The sequence below is a fragment of the Echiichthys vipera genome, assembly GCF_963691815.1.
Source record: "Echiichthys vipera genome assembly, chromosome: 18".
NCBI classification, from domain to species: domain Eukaryota; kingdom Metazoa; phylum Chordata; class Actinopteri; order Perciformes; family Trachinidae; genus Echiichthys; species Echiichthys vipera.
The window spans coordinates 8,942,717-8,954,899 of NC_139843.1; the positions used below are offsets into that span (position 1 = coordinate 8,942,717).

The 12,183-nt window shown below is 42.4% G+C and overlaps 1 protein-coding gene across 4 annotated transcripts in view; it reads left to right on the forward strand.

Annotated features, from left to right (window-relative positions):
- The window catches only part of ctbp2l (C-terminal binding protein 2, like), a 93,498-nt gene that overhangs the window by 37,972 nt on the left and 43,343 nt on the right, over positions 1-12,183 (forward strand). For 3 of the 4 annotated variants that reach the window (XM_083932804.1, XM_083932808.1, XM_083932805.1), the window contains one exon: positions 6,132-6,350. In XM_083932804.1, the coding sequence (XP_083788930.1) occupies positions 6,281-6,350 (70 nt within the window). In that variant the 5' untranslated portion in view covers positions 6,132-6,280. The remainder of the gene's footprint in view (positions 1-6,131; positions 6,351-12,183) is intronic. The other variant, XM_083932806.1, reaches the window with a different exon arrangement.

Below are 12,183 nucleotides of genomic sequence, written 5' to 3' on the forward strand. Positions count from 1 at the left end.
CCACAGTACTGGGAGGTAACTGACTTGTGTGGAAATGTATTGCTGTTAGATATCTCTCCTAAATGTCAGAACTGGCAGAACAAGAGTCTTCTCATCAACGGTGAGCCCAAGGCTTCTCTAGCACTTCATCACATCCTTAGAAAGAAGTGTCTTAGAGTCTTAGTGGAGCAGACCCGAAGGCTTAATGTCAGCAAATTAATTATGGATTCACCCAATTAGTTCACAAACTACACTGTGTTCGAGGGAAAATGATCATTCCCCCAAATGACTTGTCTCTTCAGTCTTTACCCCTGTGTGTGTGTGTGTGTGTGTGTGTGTGTGTGTGTGTGTGTGTGTGTGTGTGTGTGTGTGTGTGTGTGTGTGTGTGTGTGTGTGTGTGTGTGTGTGTGTGTGTGTGTGTGTGTGTGTGTGTGTGTGTGTGTGTGTGTGTGTGTGTGTGTGTGTGTGTGTGTGTGTGTGTGTGTGTGTGTGTGTGTGTGTGTGTGTGTGTGGTGACACACAGCAGGCAGGTAGCATGACCTTTTTAATTATTCAATCTCACAAACTCATCCACTGACGTTCTCTTAGCCGGCTATCATTTTAAACAACGCCCCCAACAAACACACACATATTTCTTGCTGTCTTGAACAGAAGTAGCTCCTCTGTTTTATTTAAGGCTCCCAAATCGCATTGACCTGCGTCAACACATGAAGTGATACTGTAATTGTAGTGACTCTCTGCACAAGATTGCCTCAGATCAGTAGCCCACCCTCCCATCCCCGCCCCAAGTGTCTAAAAAAGTAAGTAATCATCGCTTTCTAATGAGAGTCTGTCAGAGGCGTTGCTCATATCTGTTTACCAAACCCAATTATTTTCTTATTTCAGCAAAGTCAATTAATCACATCAGAGGCAATTCTGTTAGTGTTTGCTTCTCAATAGGAAGATGGATTGAAACAATGGCGGTGTCATTAAATTCCAACGCATTACAAGAAGACGCTGTCACAAATTAATTCCATTTGACTCATGTTTTTTCACATTCTATCGTTGCTAAATTCATAATGTTGTGCTGAGACTGAAACTTGGACTGCAAATACTGTTTTATTCAATATTGATTAAGCAATAGATTACTTTTTTGATAAATTGAGGAATTGTTTAGTCAGTGGAATGTTGTAATATATAATTTATAATATGTAAAATGCCAGGCCGTCACAAATTCACAAAGCCCTAATTGGGGTCTTCCAATTGCTTGTTTTTAGGGTTGGAGCGATCCGGCCAGGATATCGAATGTTTTCTTGTAATTCAATAAATAAATATTCCATACGAAATAACCACGTGATAAAGTCTACTTTAGTATTCTCCTCTGTGAATTACATACTTCCAATACTGTAAAAGTGCAAGGATCGGAGTGGCTGAGTGGTTAGAGCAGTCGCCCCATGTAAGTGCATATAAAGAGGCTGAAGGTCCTCGAGGCAGCGGCTGCAGATTCATCCCCAACCTGCGGCCCTTTTCTGCATGTCTCCCCCCTCTCTCACCCTCCTCCTGCCTGTCTGTCCTATCTAAGATAAGGCTTGAAAAACTTCCAAAAAACAATCAAAAAAAAAAGAAGTGCAAGGATCAGAACATAAAGTGTCGTCCAAATGTTGTAAATATTGCTGTAACACGCTCGGTGATTGGTTTTTCGACATTGCGATTGAAACAATATAGAAATGACCTCCTTCATACCAACTAGTTAGCTCCTATTGTATTGCTTTCTCCTGCCTGTATCAACAAAACATGGTGTCTATCTATGTATAGCAAATAAGTGCACTTCCTAAAATGTCGAACTATTGCTTTAATAGATTGGAAAATTTGTTGTTGGTCAATTTTCAGCACCAACTGAAACCACTGCTTTGTGTGTCTTTCCCTCCTGTGTAATGTGCTGAAGTAAACTCCTGTAACTGGCTGACAGCCCTTCCCCCACCCCTGCAGACAGTACTCGGACAGTGATGTCTGTGTGTTGCTGACATTGAGCAGAGTTTGTGGATTGTGCTCACAGCGGAGCCGTCCTTGGAAGATAGAGCCAGCCGTCACCGATATAGATTCCTACATTAAATGTCTCGGCCTCTCGCGCACAAATGTTTCTCTTTCAATGAGCTGTGGCCCGGCAGGCAGGGAGTTTTATCGATCATCTGACTTTTAATGCCTCTTAAATATTAAGATTCATGTATATGACCTTTTGTGTTTGGATTGGGAGTGCAAAATCCCTGCCTAAATACCCTTTCTGGCCCTGCAGGTTTCACAGCCGGCTTTGTTTCAGCTTTGCTGTTGAATCGTGTAGGAATTGTGCCCATTTTCATTTCGCTGTATTTTATAAAGTCCTGGAGGAAGTTTTCAGACCACTCTGTTCTTGAAGCGGGCAAAGAGAATGAGTTCAGCAGTGTAAGGGAGGTAGAGAAAAGATGATAAGAATTGGAAGCTTAGGGTCTTGTTAGCCTCTGTGAGCACTCTTTTTCTCTACTTCCCTCCCTCTCTGTCACTCTCGCTCTTTATGTCAGACACACACATACACACACACACACACAGAGTGGACTGGTGATTGATGGCTTTGTGTGAGAGACCTCAGAGGCAGCAGCGCTACAAAGAGGTGGACAGATGAAAAGGTAGAAGGAGGGACAGAGAAAAGAACTGGGCTGAATCAAGTACCAGAGTGAGGCCTTCATGTAGTCCGTTAACATTCTGGAGCCATAGTGCTGCTTTTTTGGAAAAACACCCTGGAAGTGAACTGTGCTGACCAGCTACCTGATCAAAATAGCCTTTTCCCAATACCACAGACAGAGATCTCTTATGAAAAGGCAGTTAAAGGTATTCCATTTCTTTACGTTCAGTGTTTCTCACCAAAACATATGCTTTTCCTTGAGTGAGGCTATAACTTTTCTCATGATTGATTAATGTGTCAGATATTATCTTGATGAATCTATTGATTGTTTGGTCTGTAAAACATTAGAAAACAGTGAAAAATGCATGACAATCTCACGAACCCCATTGACTCGTTTTGATGAGCTGGAACCATCTAATGCTTTGTTTTTTTCGCTAGAGAAATAACTTGTTAACCATTAGCAAAATAAATTTTTTGGGCCAACTCAGAAGTTAGCTGGTTCCCTTGACAAAAAGCCAATGGGATTTTTCCATTGCATTCTGGATTATTGCAGAAAATAAACCTTTTGGGAAGCAGCAGTTTATGATACATAAAGCAAGACGTTCTGCAAAATAATCTTCATAAATGAACACCACTTTTCTCAACGTAGATGCAATCGGTAGATGTAAAAATGAGGCTATAAAAACTGCATCATGGTCGCAAGACTGCAACGTCACCACCACTAGCTTCGAACTGATTTTGCGTGTTCGATGTGATGACATTAAATGTCTCTGTAGTCTTATTTAGGCACTTGTTGTTACCGCCTTTTCTAAGGGCGCACTCACACTGTCCTTCCGCACCGCGCCCCGGGCTTTAGGTTATTTGTGTCCCGTCATTTTCATCCGACCAAATCTGCAGTAAACACTCCACCTCCGCATCACACCAACGTGAACCTTTCGCCGCCATTGTTGTTGTTGTTAAATGTCCGTGCATGGTCCGTCCTTCTTTTTTTCTATGTCCGAACAGGCGCACATAAATGACGTCAGAACCGCCGTAGGCCTTGTGCTCGTGCTCGTGCACGTGCGCACGCTCGTGCTCGTACATGTGCAAACGCGCTCTACAAAAGCCCACCTCTCTCAGACGGGCCGTGGAGGGCCAGCTGGCCGCAGTTATGTGCGGAGCGGCTGCACTCACACTGGTCAAACGCACTAGGCTTGACCCGAAAAACCTGTTTTGGCCCGGTGCGGAAGGACAGTGTGAGTGCGCCCTAAGACACTTAGAAGCTTCAAAATTCACAAGGGGCTATTTACAATGTTATTTTATGTTCCAGAACAAAACTTGAAAATCTCTGTGCCTGTCTTAACCACAGACCTTATTTCAGGCATCTAATCTAAAAGACTCGATTAACTTTGAGACGAGGGAACTGGAAGTGCAAAATTGCTATCTCATTTAGGAGTCTTAGGACTTATTCCTGCAGCACTTTATTATTATAATCTTTCCATCCCTGTTTGCTAGCTTGCGGCTTTCTTCTTCACTGACTCTGCAGCCACATTGTTGATTTCTTGCTTACAAAGCCCTGTTGCTGATGTTGTTTTGTCCACAGAACCATTTTTAAAACTGGGACGTGAAATGGCAGGGATTTTGGTGTCAGATGCTGCACCTTAAGATCAACGGCTTCTTCTCTAAACATTGTGTTCTGATTTTCAGAAAGAGATAAATTCAGGACTGAAAAAAACAGAGGCATTATCTAAGACTTTGGTCTTTCCCTCAAAGTGCTTTACACCACTCTGTGCTACCAGTGTAATGGTATGTATGGTGCCGTATGTGTAGACATGTCCTAGTAATATCACATTAAACAAACCCCCAACACCAGCCGATTCTGACAAATTGCGCTGACAGAGAGGAGAGGGCGGACTCACATCCACACCCCGATACCTCAAAGATAAGGGAAACCGCATTTTGAACTCTTTACCTTCTTCTCTTCCTTCCCCTTTCGTTCTTCTGAATTTTGACTACAAAGGAATGATGAAGACTAAGTAATAACTTTGCTCTGATGCTATCTGGCAGAAAGGGGTGTTTTCATGCCATCAGCACTTTCTGAGTGGAGAGGCGCTTTTGGCTCAGGTCCTGGATGAGCAAGATGTGAAATTTGAGTTTTCACTGCAACATTTAATCCCTGTTGTGTTGCAATCATTTGAACTCACTAGGATGCTGATCCTCACTGTGCCCTGTATGTACTGCCAGTGACCTCTTTGTTATCTCTCCAACAGAGATGTATGTGTTTGTATGTTTGCCTGCAAGTCTGTCAGTGATACTGAATCGAAGGCTTTGTCGAGTAACATTTTCAGCCCGCTCAAATTTCTGTAAAACTCAGCGATGTCATCGGCCTTGTGAGAGGTTAAATACCTGGATCTCCACACCAGTTAGTTGGACCAGTCCCAGCCTGGTCCTGGTCCTGGACCAGTCCCAGCCTGGTCAGATGCGTACATGAACTGATGAAGCCTCTTGGATGAGAGGTGAAACGTCTTCCTAGACAAACAACCAGTCCAGTTGTTTTTTGACTGAAATTGCTTTGAGGATAACGATGACCTGGACGAATGAGAACATTCACAGGCCTAAAACTGATGTTATCTGAAGTACCAAGTATAATTACAGTTGCCAGTCCTAATCCTGGTCAAAATGATTTATCTTGCCAGGAGTATATGAAAAAGACAGAGAAGAAATATGCAATGTGATGTAATGAATCGACACTACATGATATAGAGGTTGTAAGTGAGATAGTGTGCTCCTCTCTGAGTAGATTTTAACTACCCTCTGTTGGCCTGAATGTGTCATTACAAGGCAATCTGTCAACCTTCAGGTGCAGCACACCGACTCAAGAGCTTCATTTTCTCCGATGATAAATCTCTCCTCACAAGTTCCATCAGCTTGTTGCACATTTACTTTTGTCAGATGAATACTTATTTCTATGATTTCTTTGTTTTGAATGGCTTTGAGGGGGAGGAAAAAAGAGAGGGAAAAGTAAATTGCTATTTGCCATCTGAGTCGAGATGCCTCAAATGTCACCGCGATCAATAAGGAATGTGATGACTGACAAGTTAGATGGAGCTTCAGATGAGTGTTTGTTAGGGAAGGAAAACACACTTCAAACAGGAGAAAAGTGGAGCTTTTAGAGCATGGAAGCTTTGTCACTTTTTAGAGCAAATGGGGCACTTTGTCACCAACAGTCTCTGAGTAAGTGTGTGTGTGTGTGTGTGTGTGTGCGTGCGCGTGTGTGTGTGTGTGTGTGTGTGTGAGAGAGAGAGATAGAGAGAGAGAGAATGTGTGTGATTCACTGATTTTCTGTATATCTATCGCCTGCAGCTTCCAGAGCTCTTTGTGAGCAAAAAGCTGAGTGACTTTGTAGTCAAGGACTCTTTAATGCCTTCCCGTGTCAGAGTTTTTTTGTGCTTGTACATCAATAACGTGTGTATATACAGCATGTGTGTGCCAGCGTTGTGTATAACCAGTTTTTTTTCTGTTTGTGCCTTTCTTGCAGGTGTATGTGCCGAGGCGGTATGCCCCGGGGAATAGTGCTGACAGTGCACTAGGAGTCTGAACCTTGTCAGTATTTGCGGCTGAGGAGGAGAGGTGCCGTGCCGTGCCGAGCCGAGCCGCGCTGTCCTGTGCCGTGTTGTGTTTGACGCCATGTCCCTGACTGACAAACACAAAGTGAAGAGGCAGAGGCTAGACCGGATCTGCGAAGGTAAACTTATGAGTATGTGTCTGTCCTTAACTTTTTACAATCACTCATTCCTCGCAATGTCACACTTGTTTTATCTGCCTCTTCCCAACAAACACTGTAGTTCCAAGTGCTTTTCAATACTTACCATTAGGGCTGCAGAGTTGATCACATCATATTTACGTTCACAATTTTATTATACTATACAGTTTATTATACTTGATCTGGGGCGGTGATATTATTTAGAGCTCTAAACTAGGATTATTATGATGAATAGAAGCAGTTAGGCCCTTATTACCTATCAACTAAGACTGATTACAAGGACCTTAATATAAAGTGTTACAAATTATTCTGTTAACAGCCTTTTCTGATTAATATTTCATTTTAATGTGAAGCAGGTCATTAACTACATTTGGAAATATCGTCGAAATAATGGTTATAAAAGAAAACCCAGGTGATGAAAAAACAATATAGCACAAATTGAACCATCACATTTTCATGTTTTTTAACCTGCAAATTAATATATTGTGTTATTTCGCCAAAAAAAAAAATCCCAACTATACCTGCTCTGTTGTTTAATTTCCTCCAGAGCTATACATCCTCTGGTCAACCATCCTTATTGTTGTGAGCACAACCCTAAGAGCTATTGGTGATCAATACCCATTGATTGCTATAATTTTCTCCTGGCACACAGCACAGATACTACAGTTAACAGTGTATAAATGTTGACCTCAGCAGCAAACAGTCATCTGGCGGATGTGAATGAGATTACTGCTTTACTCCGGCCTCTCTGTGAGCCGCTGTTTGTTTGTGTTGGAGTGTCTGTTATGTGACTTATGATTATTGAGAATCTCTAAACATCTGAACTCAAGTTAGATTACTGCGGGGGATTGAATGGTTTCTATCCTGTCACGGCTGTTTTGGAAGCAGCCAATTTTACACCATGAGCTGCAGTGATTATTAGGCTTTAGGTTGTGGATTAGAGAGCGGTGTTGTATTGAAGGGCCTGAACATAGAAGAGGAGCCCCCTGCTGTGCCCATAGCTACAAAGTCAGCCCAGGCAACAAGGAATATGAGTCTTTGTGTGGGTGTATAAACTGTGTCAGAAGCCTTATGGATGTGCATTTTTAAACCCACTTGTTTGACTTTTCCCAGCGTGTGTGTATGTGTTATGTGTGTTTGTGTCAGACTGTGTCCTGAGGTAAAATCATCTCCTCTCTGCTGTCTGGTTCCCCGAGAGGCTTGTTAAGCTGCTGGGCCCTCCTGGAGCCAGCGCAGGGAGAGGCATGACTGCAGTGCTGGAAAATGAAGCTAGACGCACCATTACCCTCAGTGCCAGCATATTTGTTTTGCAGCATGATGTAAGCACCTTGGCGTTGTGCACACGAAATGAAGGACATATGCCGCACATCCTGTAACAGGCTGTAGATGGGCCCAAGAAATCCAGTCCTACTTTTCTGTCTCTGCCACCGCTGTAGAAAATTGATGTGGAATTTTCAATCCAAGCAGTAGTTTAGGAGAATACATTACAATTCATAGTCAATGAGGAAAAAAAGGGAACTAACACTTCATTATTGTTAAAGACCATCAGGGCTGCAGCCAGAATTTTAGAACTAATCCAGTCTGTCTGTAGTGTACAGAAGTCCTGATGGCTCGTTTAAAGGCACAGTTTCTGAATATGGGCTGTGTGAATTGACTTTTTGATACTCGCACCGCGTCTATACAGCATCAAGACAAGGAAATCTTGCTTTTACAATACCGGACCTTTAAATAAGCCCAAATGAAGAATTTGTGTAATTGTAGAAGTAAACAAATCTCTCCATATGTTAAACAACTTAAAAGGAATATTTTTTACATTTTGAGACACTTTTGTGCTTTCTTGCCTAAAGTTGGATGAGAAGAGTATTGCTCTCTTATTTATATGGTCAATATGTAGCCTCCATTGAGCGGTGGTTAGCTTAGCCTGGCTAGCTCTAACCAGAGATCAGCCTGCCACCAACTCTAAAACTTATGGCTATTTTTTGGACTAGGAACAGTTGCCAGGCAACCAGCAGAGACTTCAGGAATTTACTGGTTAAGAAATAATTCATGAGTAAAGCCAGCCATTTACCCCATGTAAAATGCTGAATTGTCGGTTTTCTACTCTTGTACAGATTGAATAAACATGAAGTTTGTTGGATGTAATTAGTGGCTAACTGTGTCCCCCATAGACTGCATATATGGATGGGTGACGTGTCTCCCCTTGCTACCAGTGTACAGAGGTGTAGCCAATATGCCACCCATTCACCAACCCAACCAAACGTGAGTCAGTCACAGCTGTCAATCATAAAGTTTCACCGTGCTTTTATATCCTCAAATAACTAATTAATTAAATTAATATATGAACATAAGCAGGATAAGAACTATCTGAAGTGAAAGAAACTATCTTTGGGAGACGTCCATCATGGTGTTCCCCTGTTTCCATTCTTTATGCTAAGTTAAGTTAGTCAGCTGCTGGCAGTAGAGTTACGCTGAGTGTACAGCCATGTGAGCGGAATCAATCTTCTCCTAAAACTCTTGGCAAGAAACTACTTTTTTAAATGATTCATTACATATATGATTCCAAATTAAGTAATCTACACAGCAGAAGTTTGTAAAACCATAACATTACGAGATTCCAGTTCACTGAGAGTCAATAAAGGAAATATTGACCAATTGCCCATCCCTAAACGCGAATCATAAAAGCAGTCATATTTCATAACACAGGTTCATTGGTGGAAATCCTTCCCGATTAGAGTTGCAGTCCACATCCAGCTGTTGCATTTGTGGGAATCGGACAGCTGAGGTAGTTAGTCATTCCTGGAGGAACAACAGTTAGTCTGCTCTGCTGGGCACATACTCAAAGCCCACAGGAGAGGCACAGAGAGACAGTAACAGGTGTTGCTGTGATGCATGCAGAGATACTTCATGGTGACCGTACCTGCCGATGTTACGTCTGACACACATACACATACACACACACACACACACACACACACACACACACACACACACACACACACACACACACACACACACACACACTCTAACTCTCCAGATGGCCATCATACAGGATCAGTGAATCAGTCCTCTGGCGGCCATTGTGAGGGCGTAAAGAGAAAAAAAACAGCTTGTGATTTGTGATTTGTTCATGAGCCAATGACCAGGCAAAGTTGTCCTACTGATTGCATGTAGCGGCGTGATAAGTCTGCCATGGCGATTGTCACAGCACAAGCGAGCAGAAAACACACATGAAGCAAGGCTCTGCTTTTTATTTCACATGCAGGTAAAATCCTCACAGGGCTAATTTGGCTACTGTCAGGAGTAACTCATCTTAATCCAGGTCCGTACTTCAACCAGGCCCGCAGTTGGCAAACAGATACAGACCAGATGAAGCCGTGATTCGTGCTGTCTCTCCTCTACTCACTTTCAAGCAAAAATCTGGAGCGTTCCCTTTCAAAAAAAACGTCTGCTGAGACCACACTCTCTGCACTGTCCAACAGAACATTCGCCTTTGTTTCTATTGTTTTCCCAACAGTAAAATAAACTCTTGTCATCCAAGGCAGTTTCCAACACCAGGCAAGGTGTAAACTATCTTTTTTTTATTTTTATAAAACACCATTGCCGGAATTTGTCATTCTGGCTGTTTTACATGAGCATTTATGGCAGTGGGATCAGTAATGCAGTATCTAAGGAAACCCGATGGCTAGATGACAAGGCTGATTAAGCCATTAAAGTCCTTGATATGTATTTAGCATAATTTGGCCTGTCTGCAAATAAGGAGGCATGAAGCTGGTTGCAACTGTTTTTATCAAAAGCTGCTAGTTAGCACAATCAAAGCAGCTGCTGGGAAGCATCAGCTTTAATTCAGCGTTATGAGAAATAGAGAGGCGCTCTCTCTCTCTCTCTCTCTGTCTCTCTCTGTCTCTCTGTCTCTCTCTCTCTCTCTCTCTCTCTCTCTCTCTCTCTCTCTCTCTCTCTCTCTCTCTCTCTCTCACACACACACACACTGTCTTTTTTTCCGTCTCTCTCTCAGGGGTGAAGAGATTCGTTTCTGTCATCTGAAGAGATGAGGAGTGATCTGCCGGGGCCCATGTTCCTTCCAGCCTCAGGTCCTTTAATGTTCTCAGCTTAATTTGAGCTGAACCAATGTTTATCGTGCAGCGACTGGCCCAGAGTGGCCGGGAGGAAGGACAGCTCTGCTCCCGATCAGTTGTTCTTTCTCTGCTAAGACTGTTGTTTTGCTTGTAGTCTGCATACTGTTTCCCCTCTGGGTTAGATTAGAGCTGCTCTCATCTAGTCAGATAATGTTTTAATCAGCATCTGCGTTTTATTCATGTTGTGTTACATGATGACATTTTATGGTTGCATAATTAGGTCTATAATTTATCTATATTAGTTGCTGAACAAAACACAAAAGTAGCTCAACATTCAATTGCTCTTTCTAGTGATGAATGATGCTTATGATGTATACGTTTTAATTTATTTTGAGCTGATACTTGCGCAATTGAGGATAAATCTGATCTTATTCTGGTTAATTAACTGAGTGTAAAGCTAAACCGGCAACTAGCTTAATTAGTCATAACTGAGAGATGTCTCAGGGCCACTTGCTTTGTGGTCTTTTATTTAACAGCGTGTTTTATAAAAAGTCAGTTGTCCATTTTGCAAAAACATTGTCTCATCTGACTGTGCTATGAGTAGGGTTTGTTTATTTCCGTACTTTGCACAAGTGAGTGGCAGGTTAATGCTCTGTGCTCATGAAAATAAAGGCCTGGTTTCTAACCTCAAATCATTTTAATTACCGCCTGCTATGCATCATCAGGGATTTCAAATCTGGCATGTGTGTAGTTCTGACATAACACCCCTCTTCCGATTTTTTTAATTATTATTATTATTATTTTTTGAAACAATATAGTATTTACTGGTTTTAATCAGGACATTTTGGATTTTTTTTTTTTTTTACAGGATCTTGTGCGGCTGATTAGACTAAGAAAACATTAAACACTGATGAATAAGTTGTCGGTCTTATTTTGTTTATACAAAAGCGACAGAGACAATGGTGTCCAGGTTTAGTAAACCTAGTGTGAGACCTTTCGTAGTCCATGGATTAACACCACAAAAGACGATTGCCTTATTGGATTTGTAGGAATAATGATGTTCGTACTCTGCACTATATCGCTGTGTACAACCACAGCTTAGTTAACATATTGTAAAAGTGTTTTTTCGTGCTATGGGACCCAATTTCATTTTTCATCAGTGACGTGGGGGGAAATTGCATTTCGGTTCTATCCTTTCTTCTCTCTCTCACTCTCCTTCCCTCCCTCTTCTCTCACTCAGCTGCACACTCCTTGTCTCTCCAAAAAGTAAGCGGGCTGTCGTCTCTCCCTTCTGTCTGCCCCATCTGTGATGCAGTATGGGCCACTGGCTTGATAATGATAGGCAGGCGGAGCGCGGGGCTGCGCGTGAGGCAAAGAGGGAAGAAACCAACCCACTACAAATGGAAGACAAAACTCTAATCAGTTGCCTCACCAAGTCTACCAGAGGTCTCGCTATGGTGATAAAAGGTTTGCAGTAGTGGCTCTCGCTCTTCCCCATGTTCCTCCCACCCGTGTTAATGTGTGACATGCTGTGTCATACACTACAGAGATGTGTGGTGGTTAAGAGGCGGAGGACAGAGTCTTGCTAACACAGCAGATGTGAACCCTCCCAAAGCCATCGGACCAGAATTGGTACCATGTGTTTTTCTTTCCTCATCGCCCCTCCTTCCTCCCAGTACTTGTGTTAGAGCGAGAAAAGACCCAGGGGCTCGTTAAAACTTTAATATACTGTATATTCACAGTAATTGAGTAGA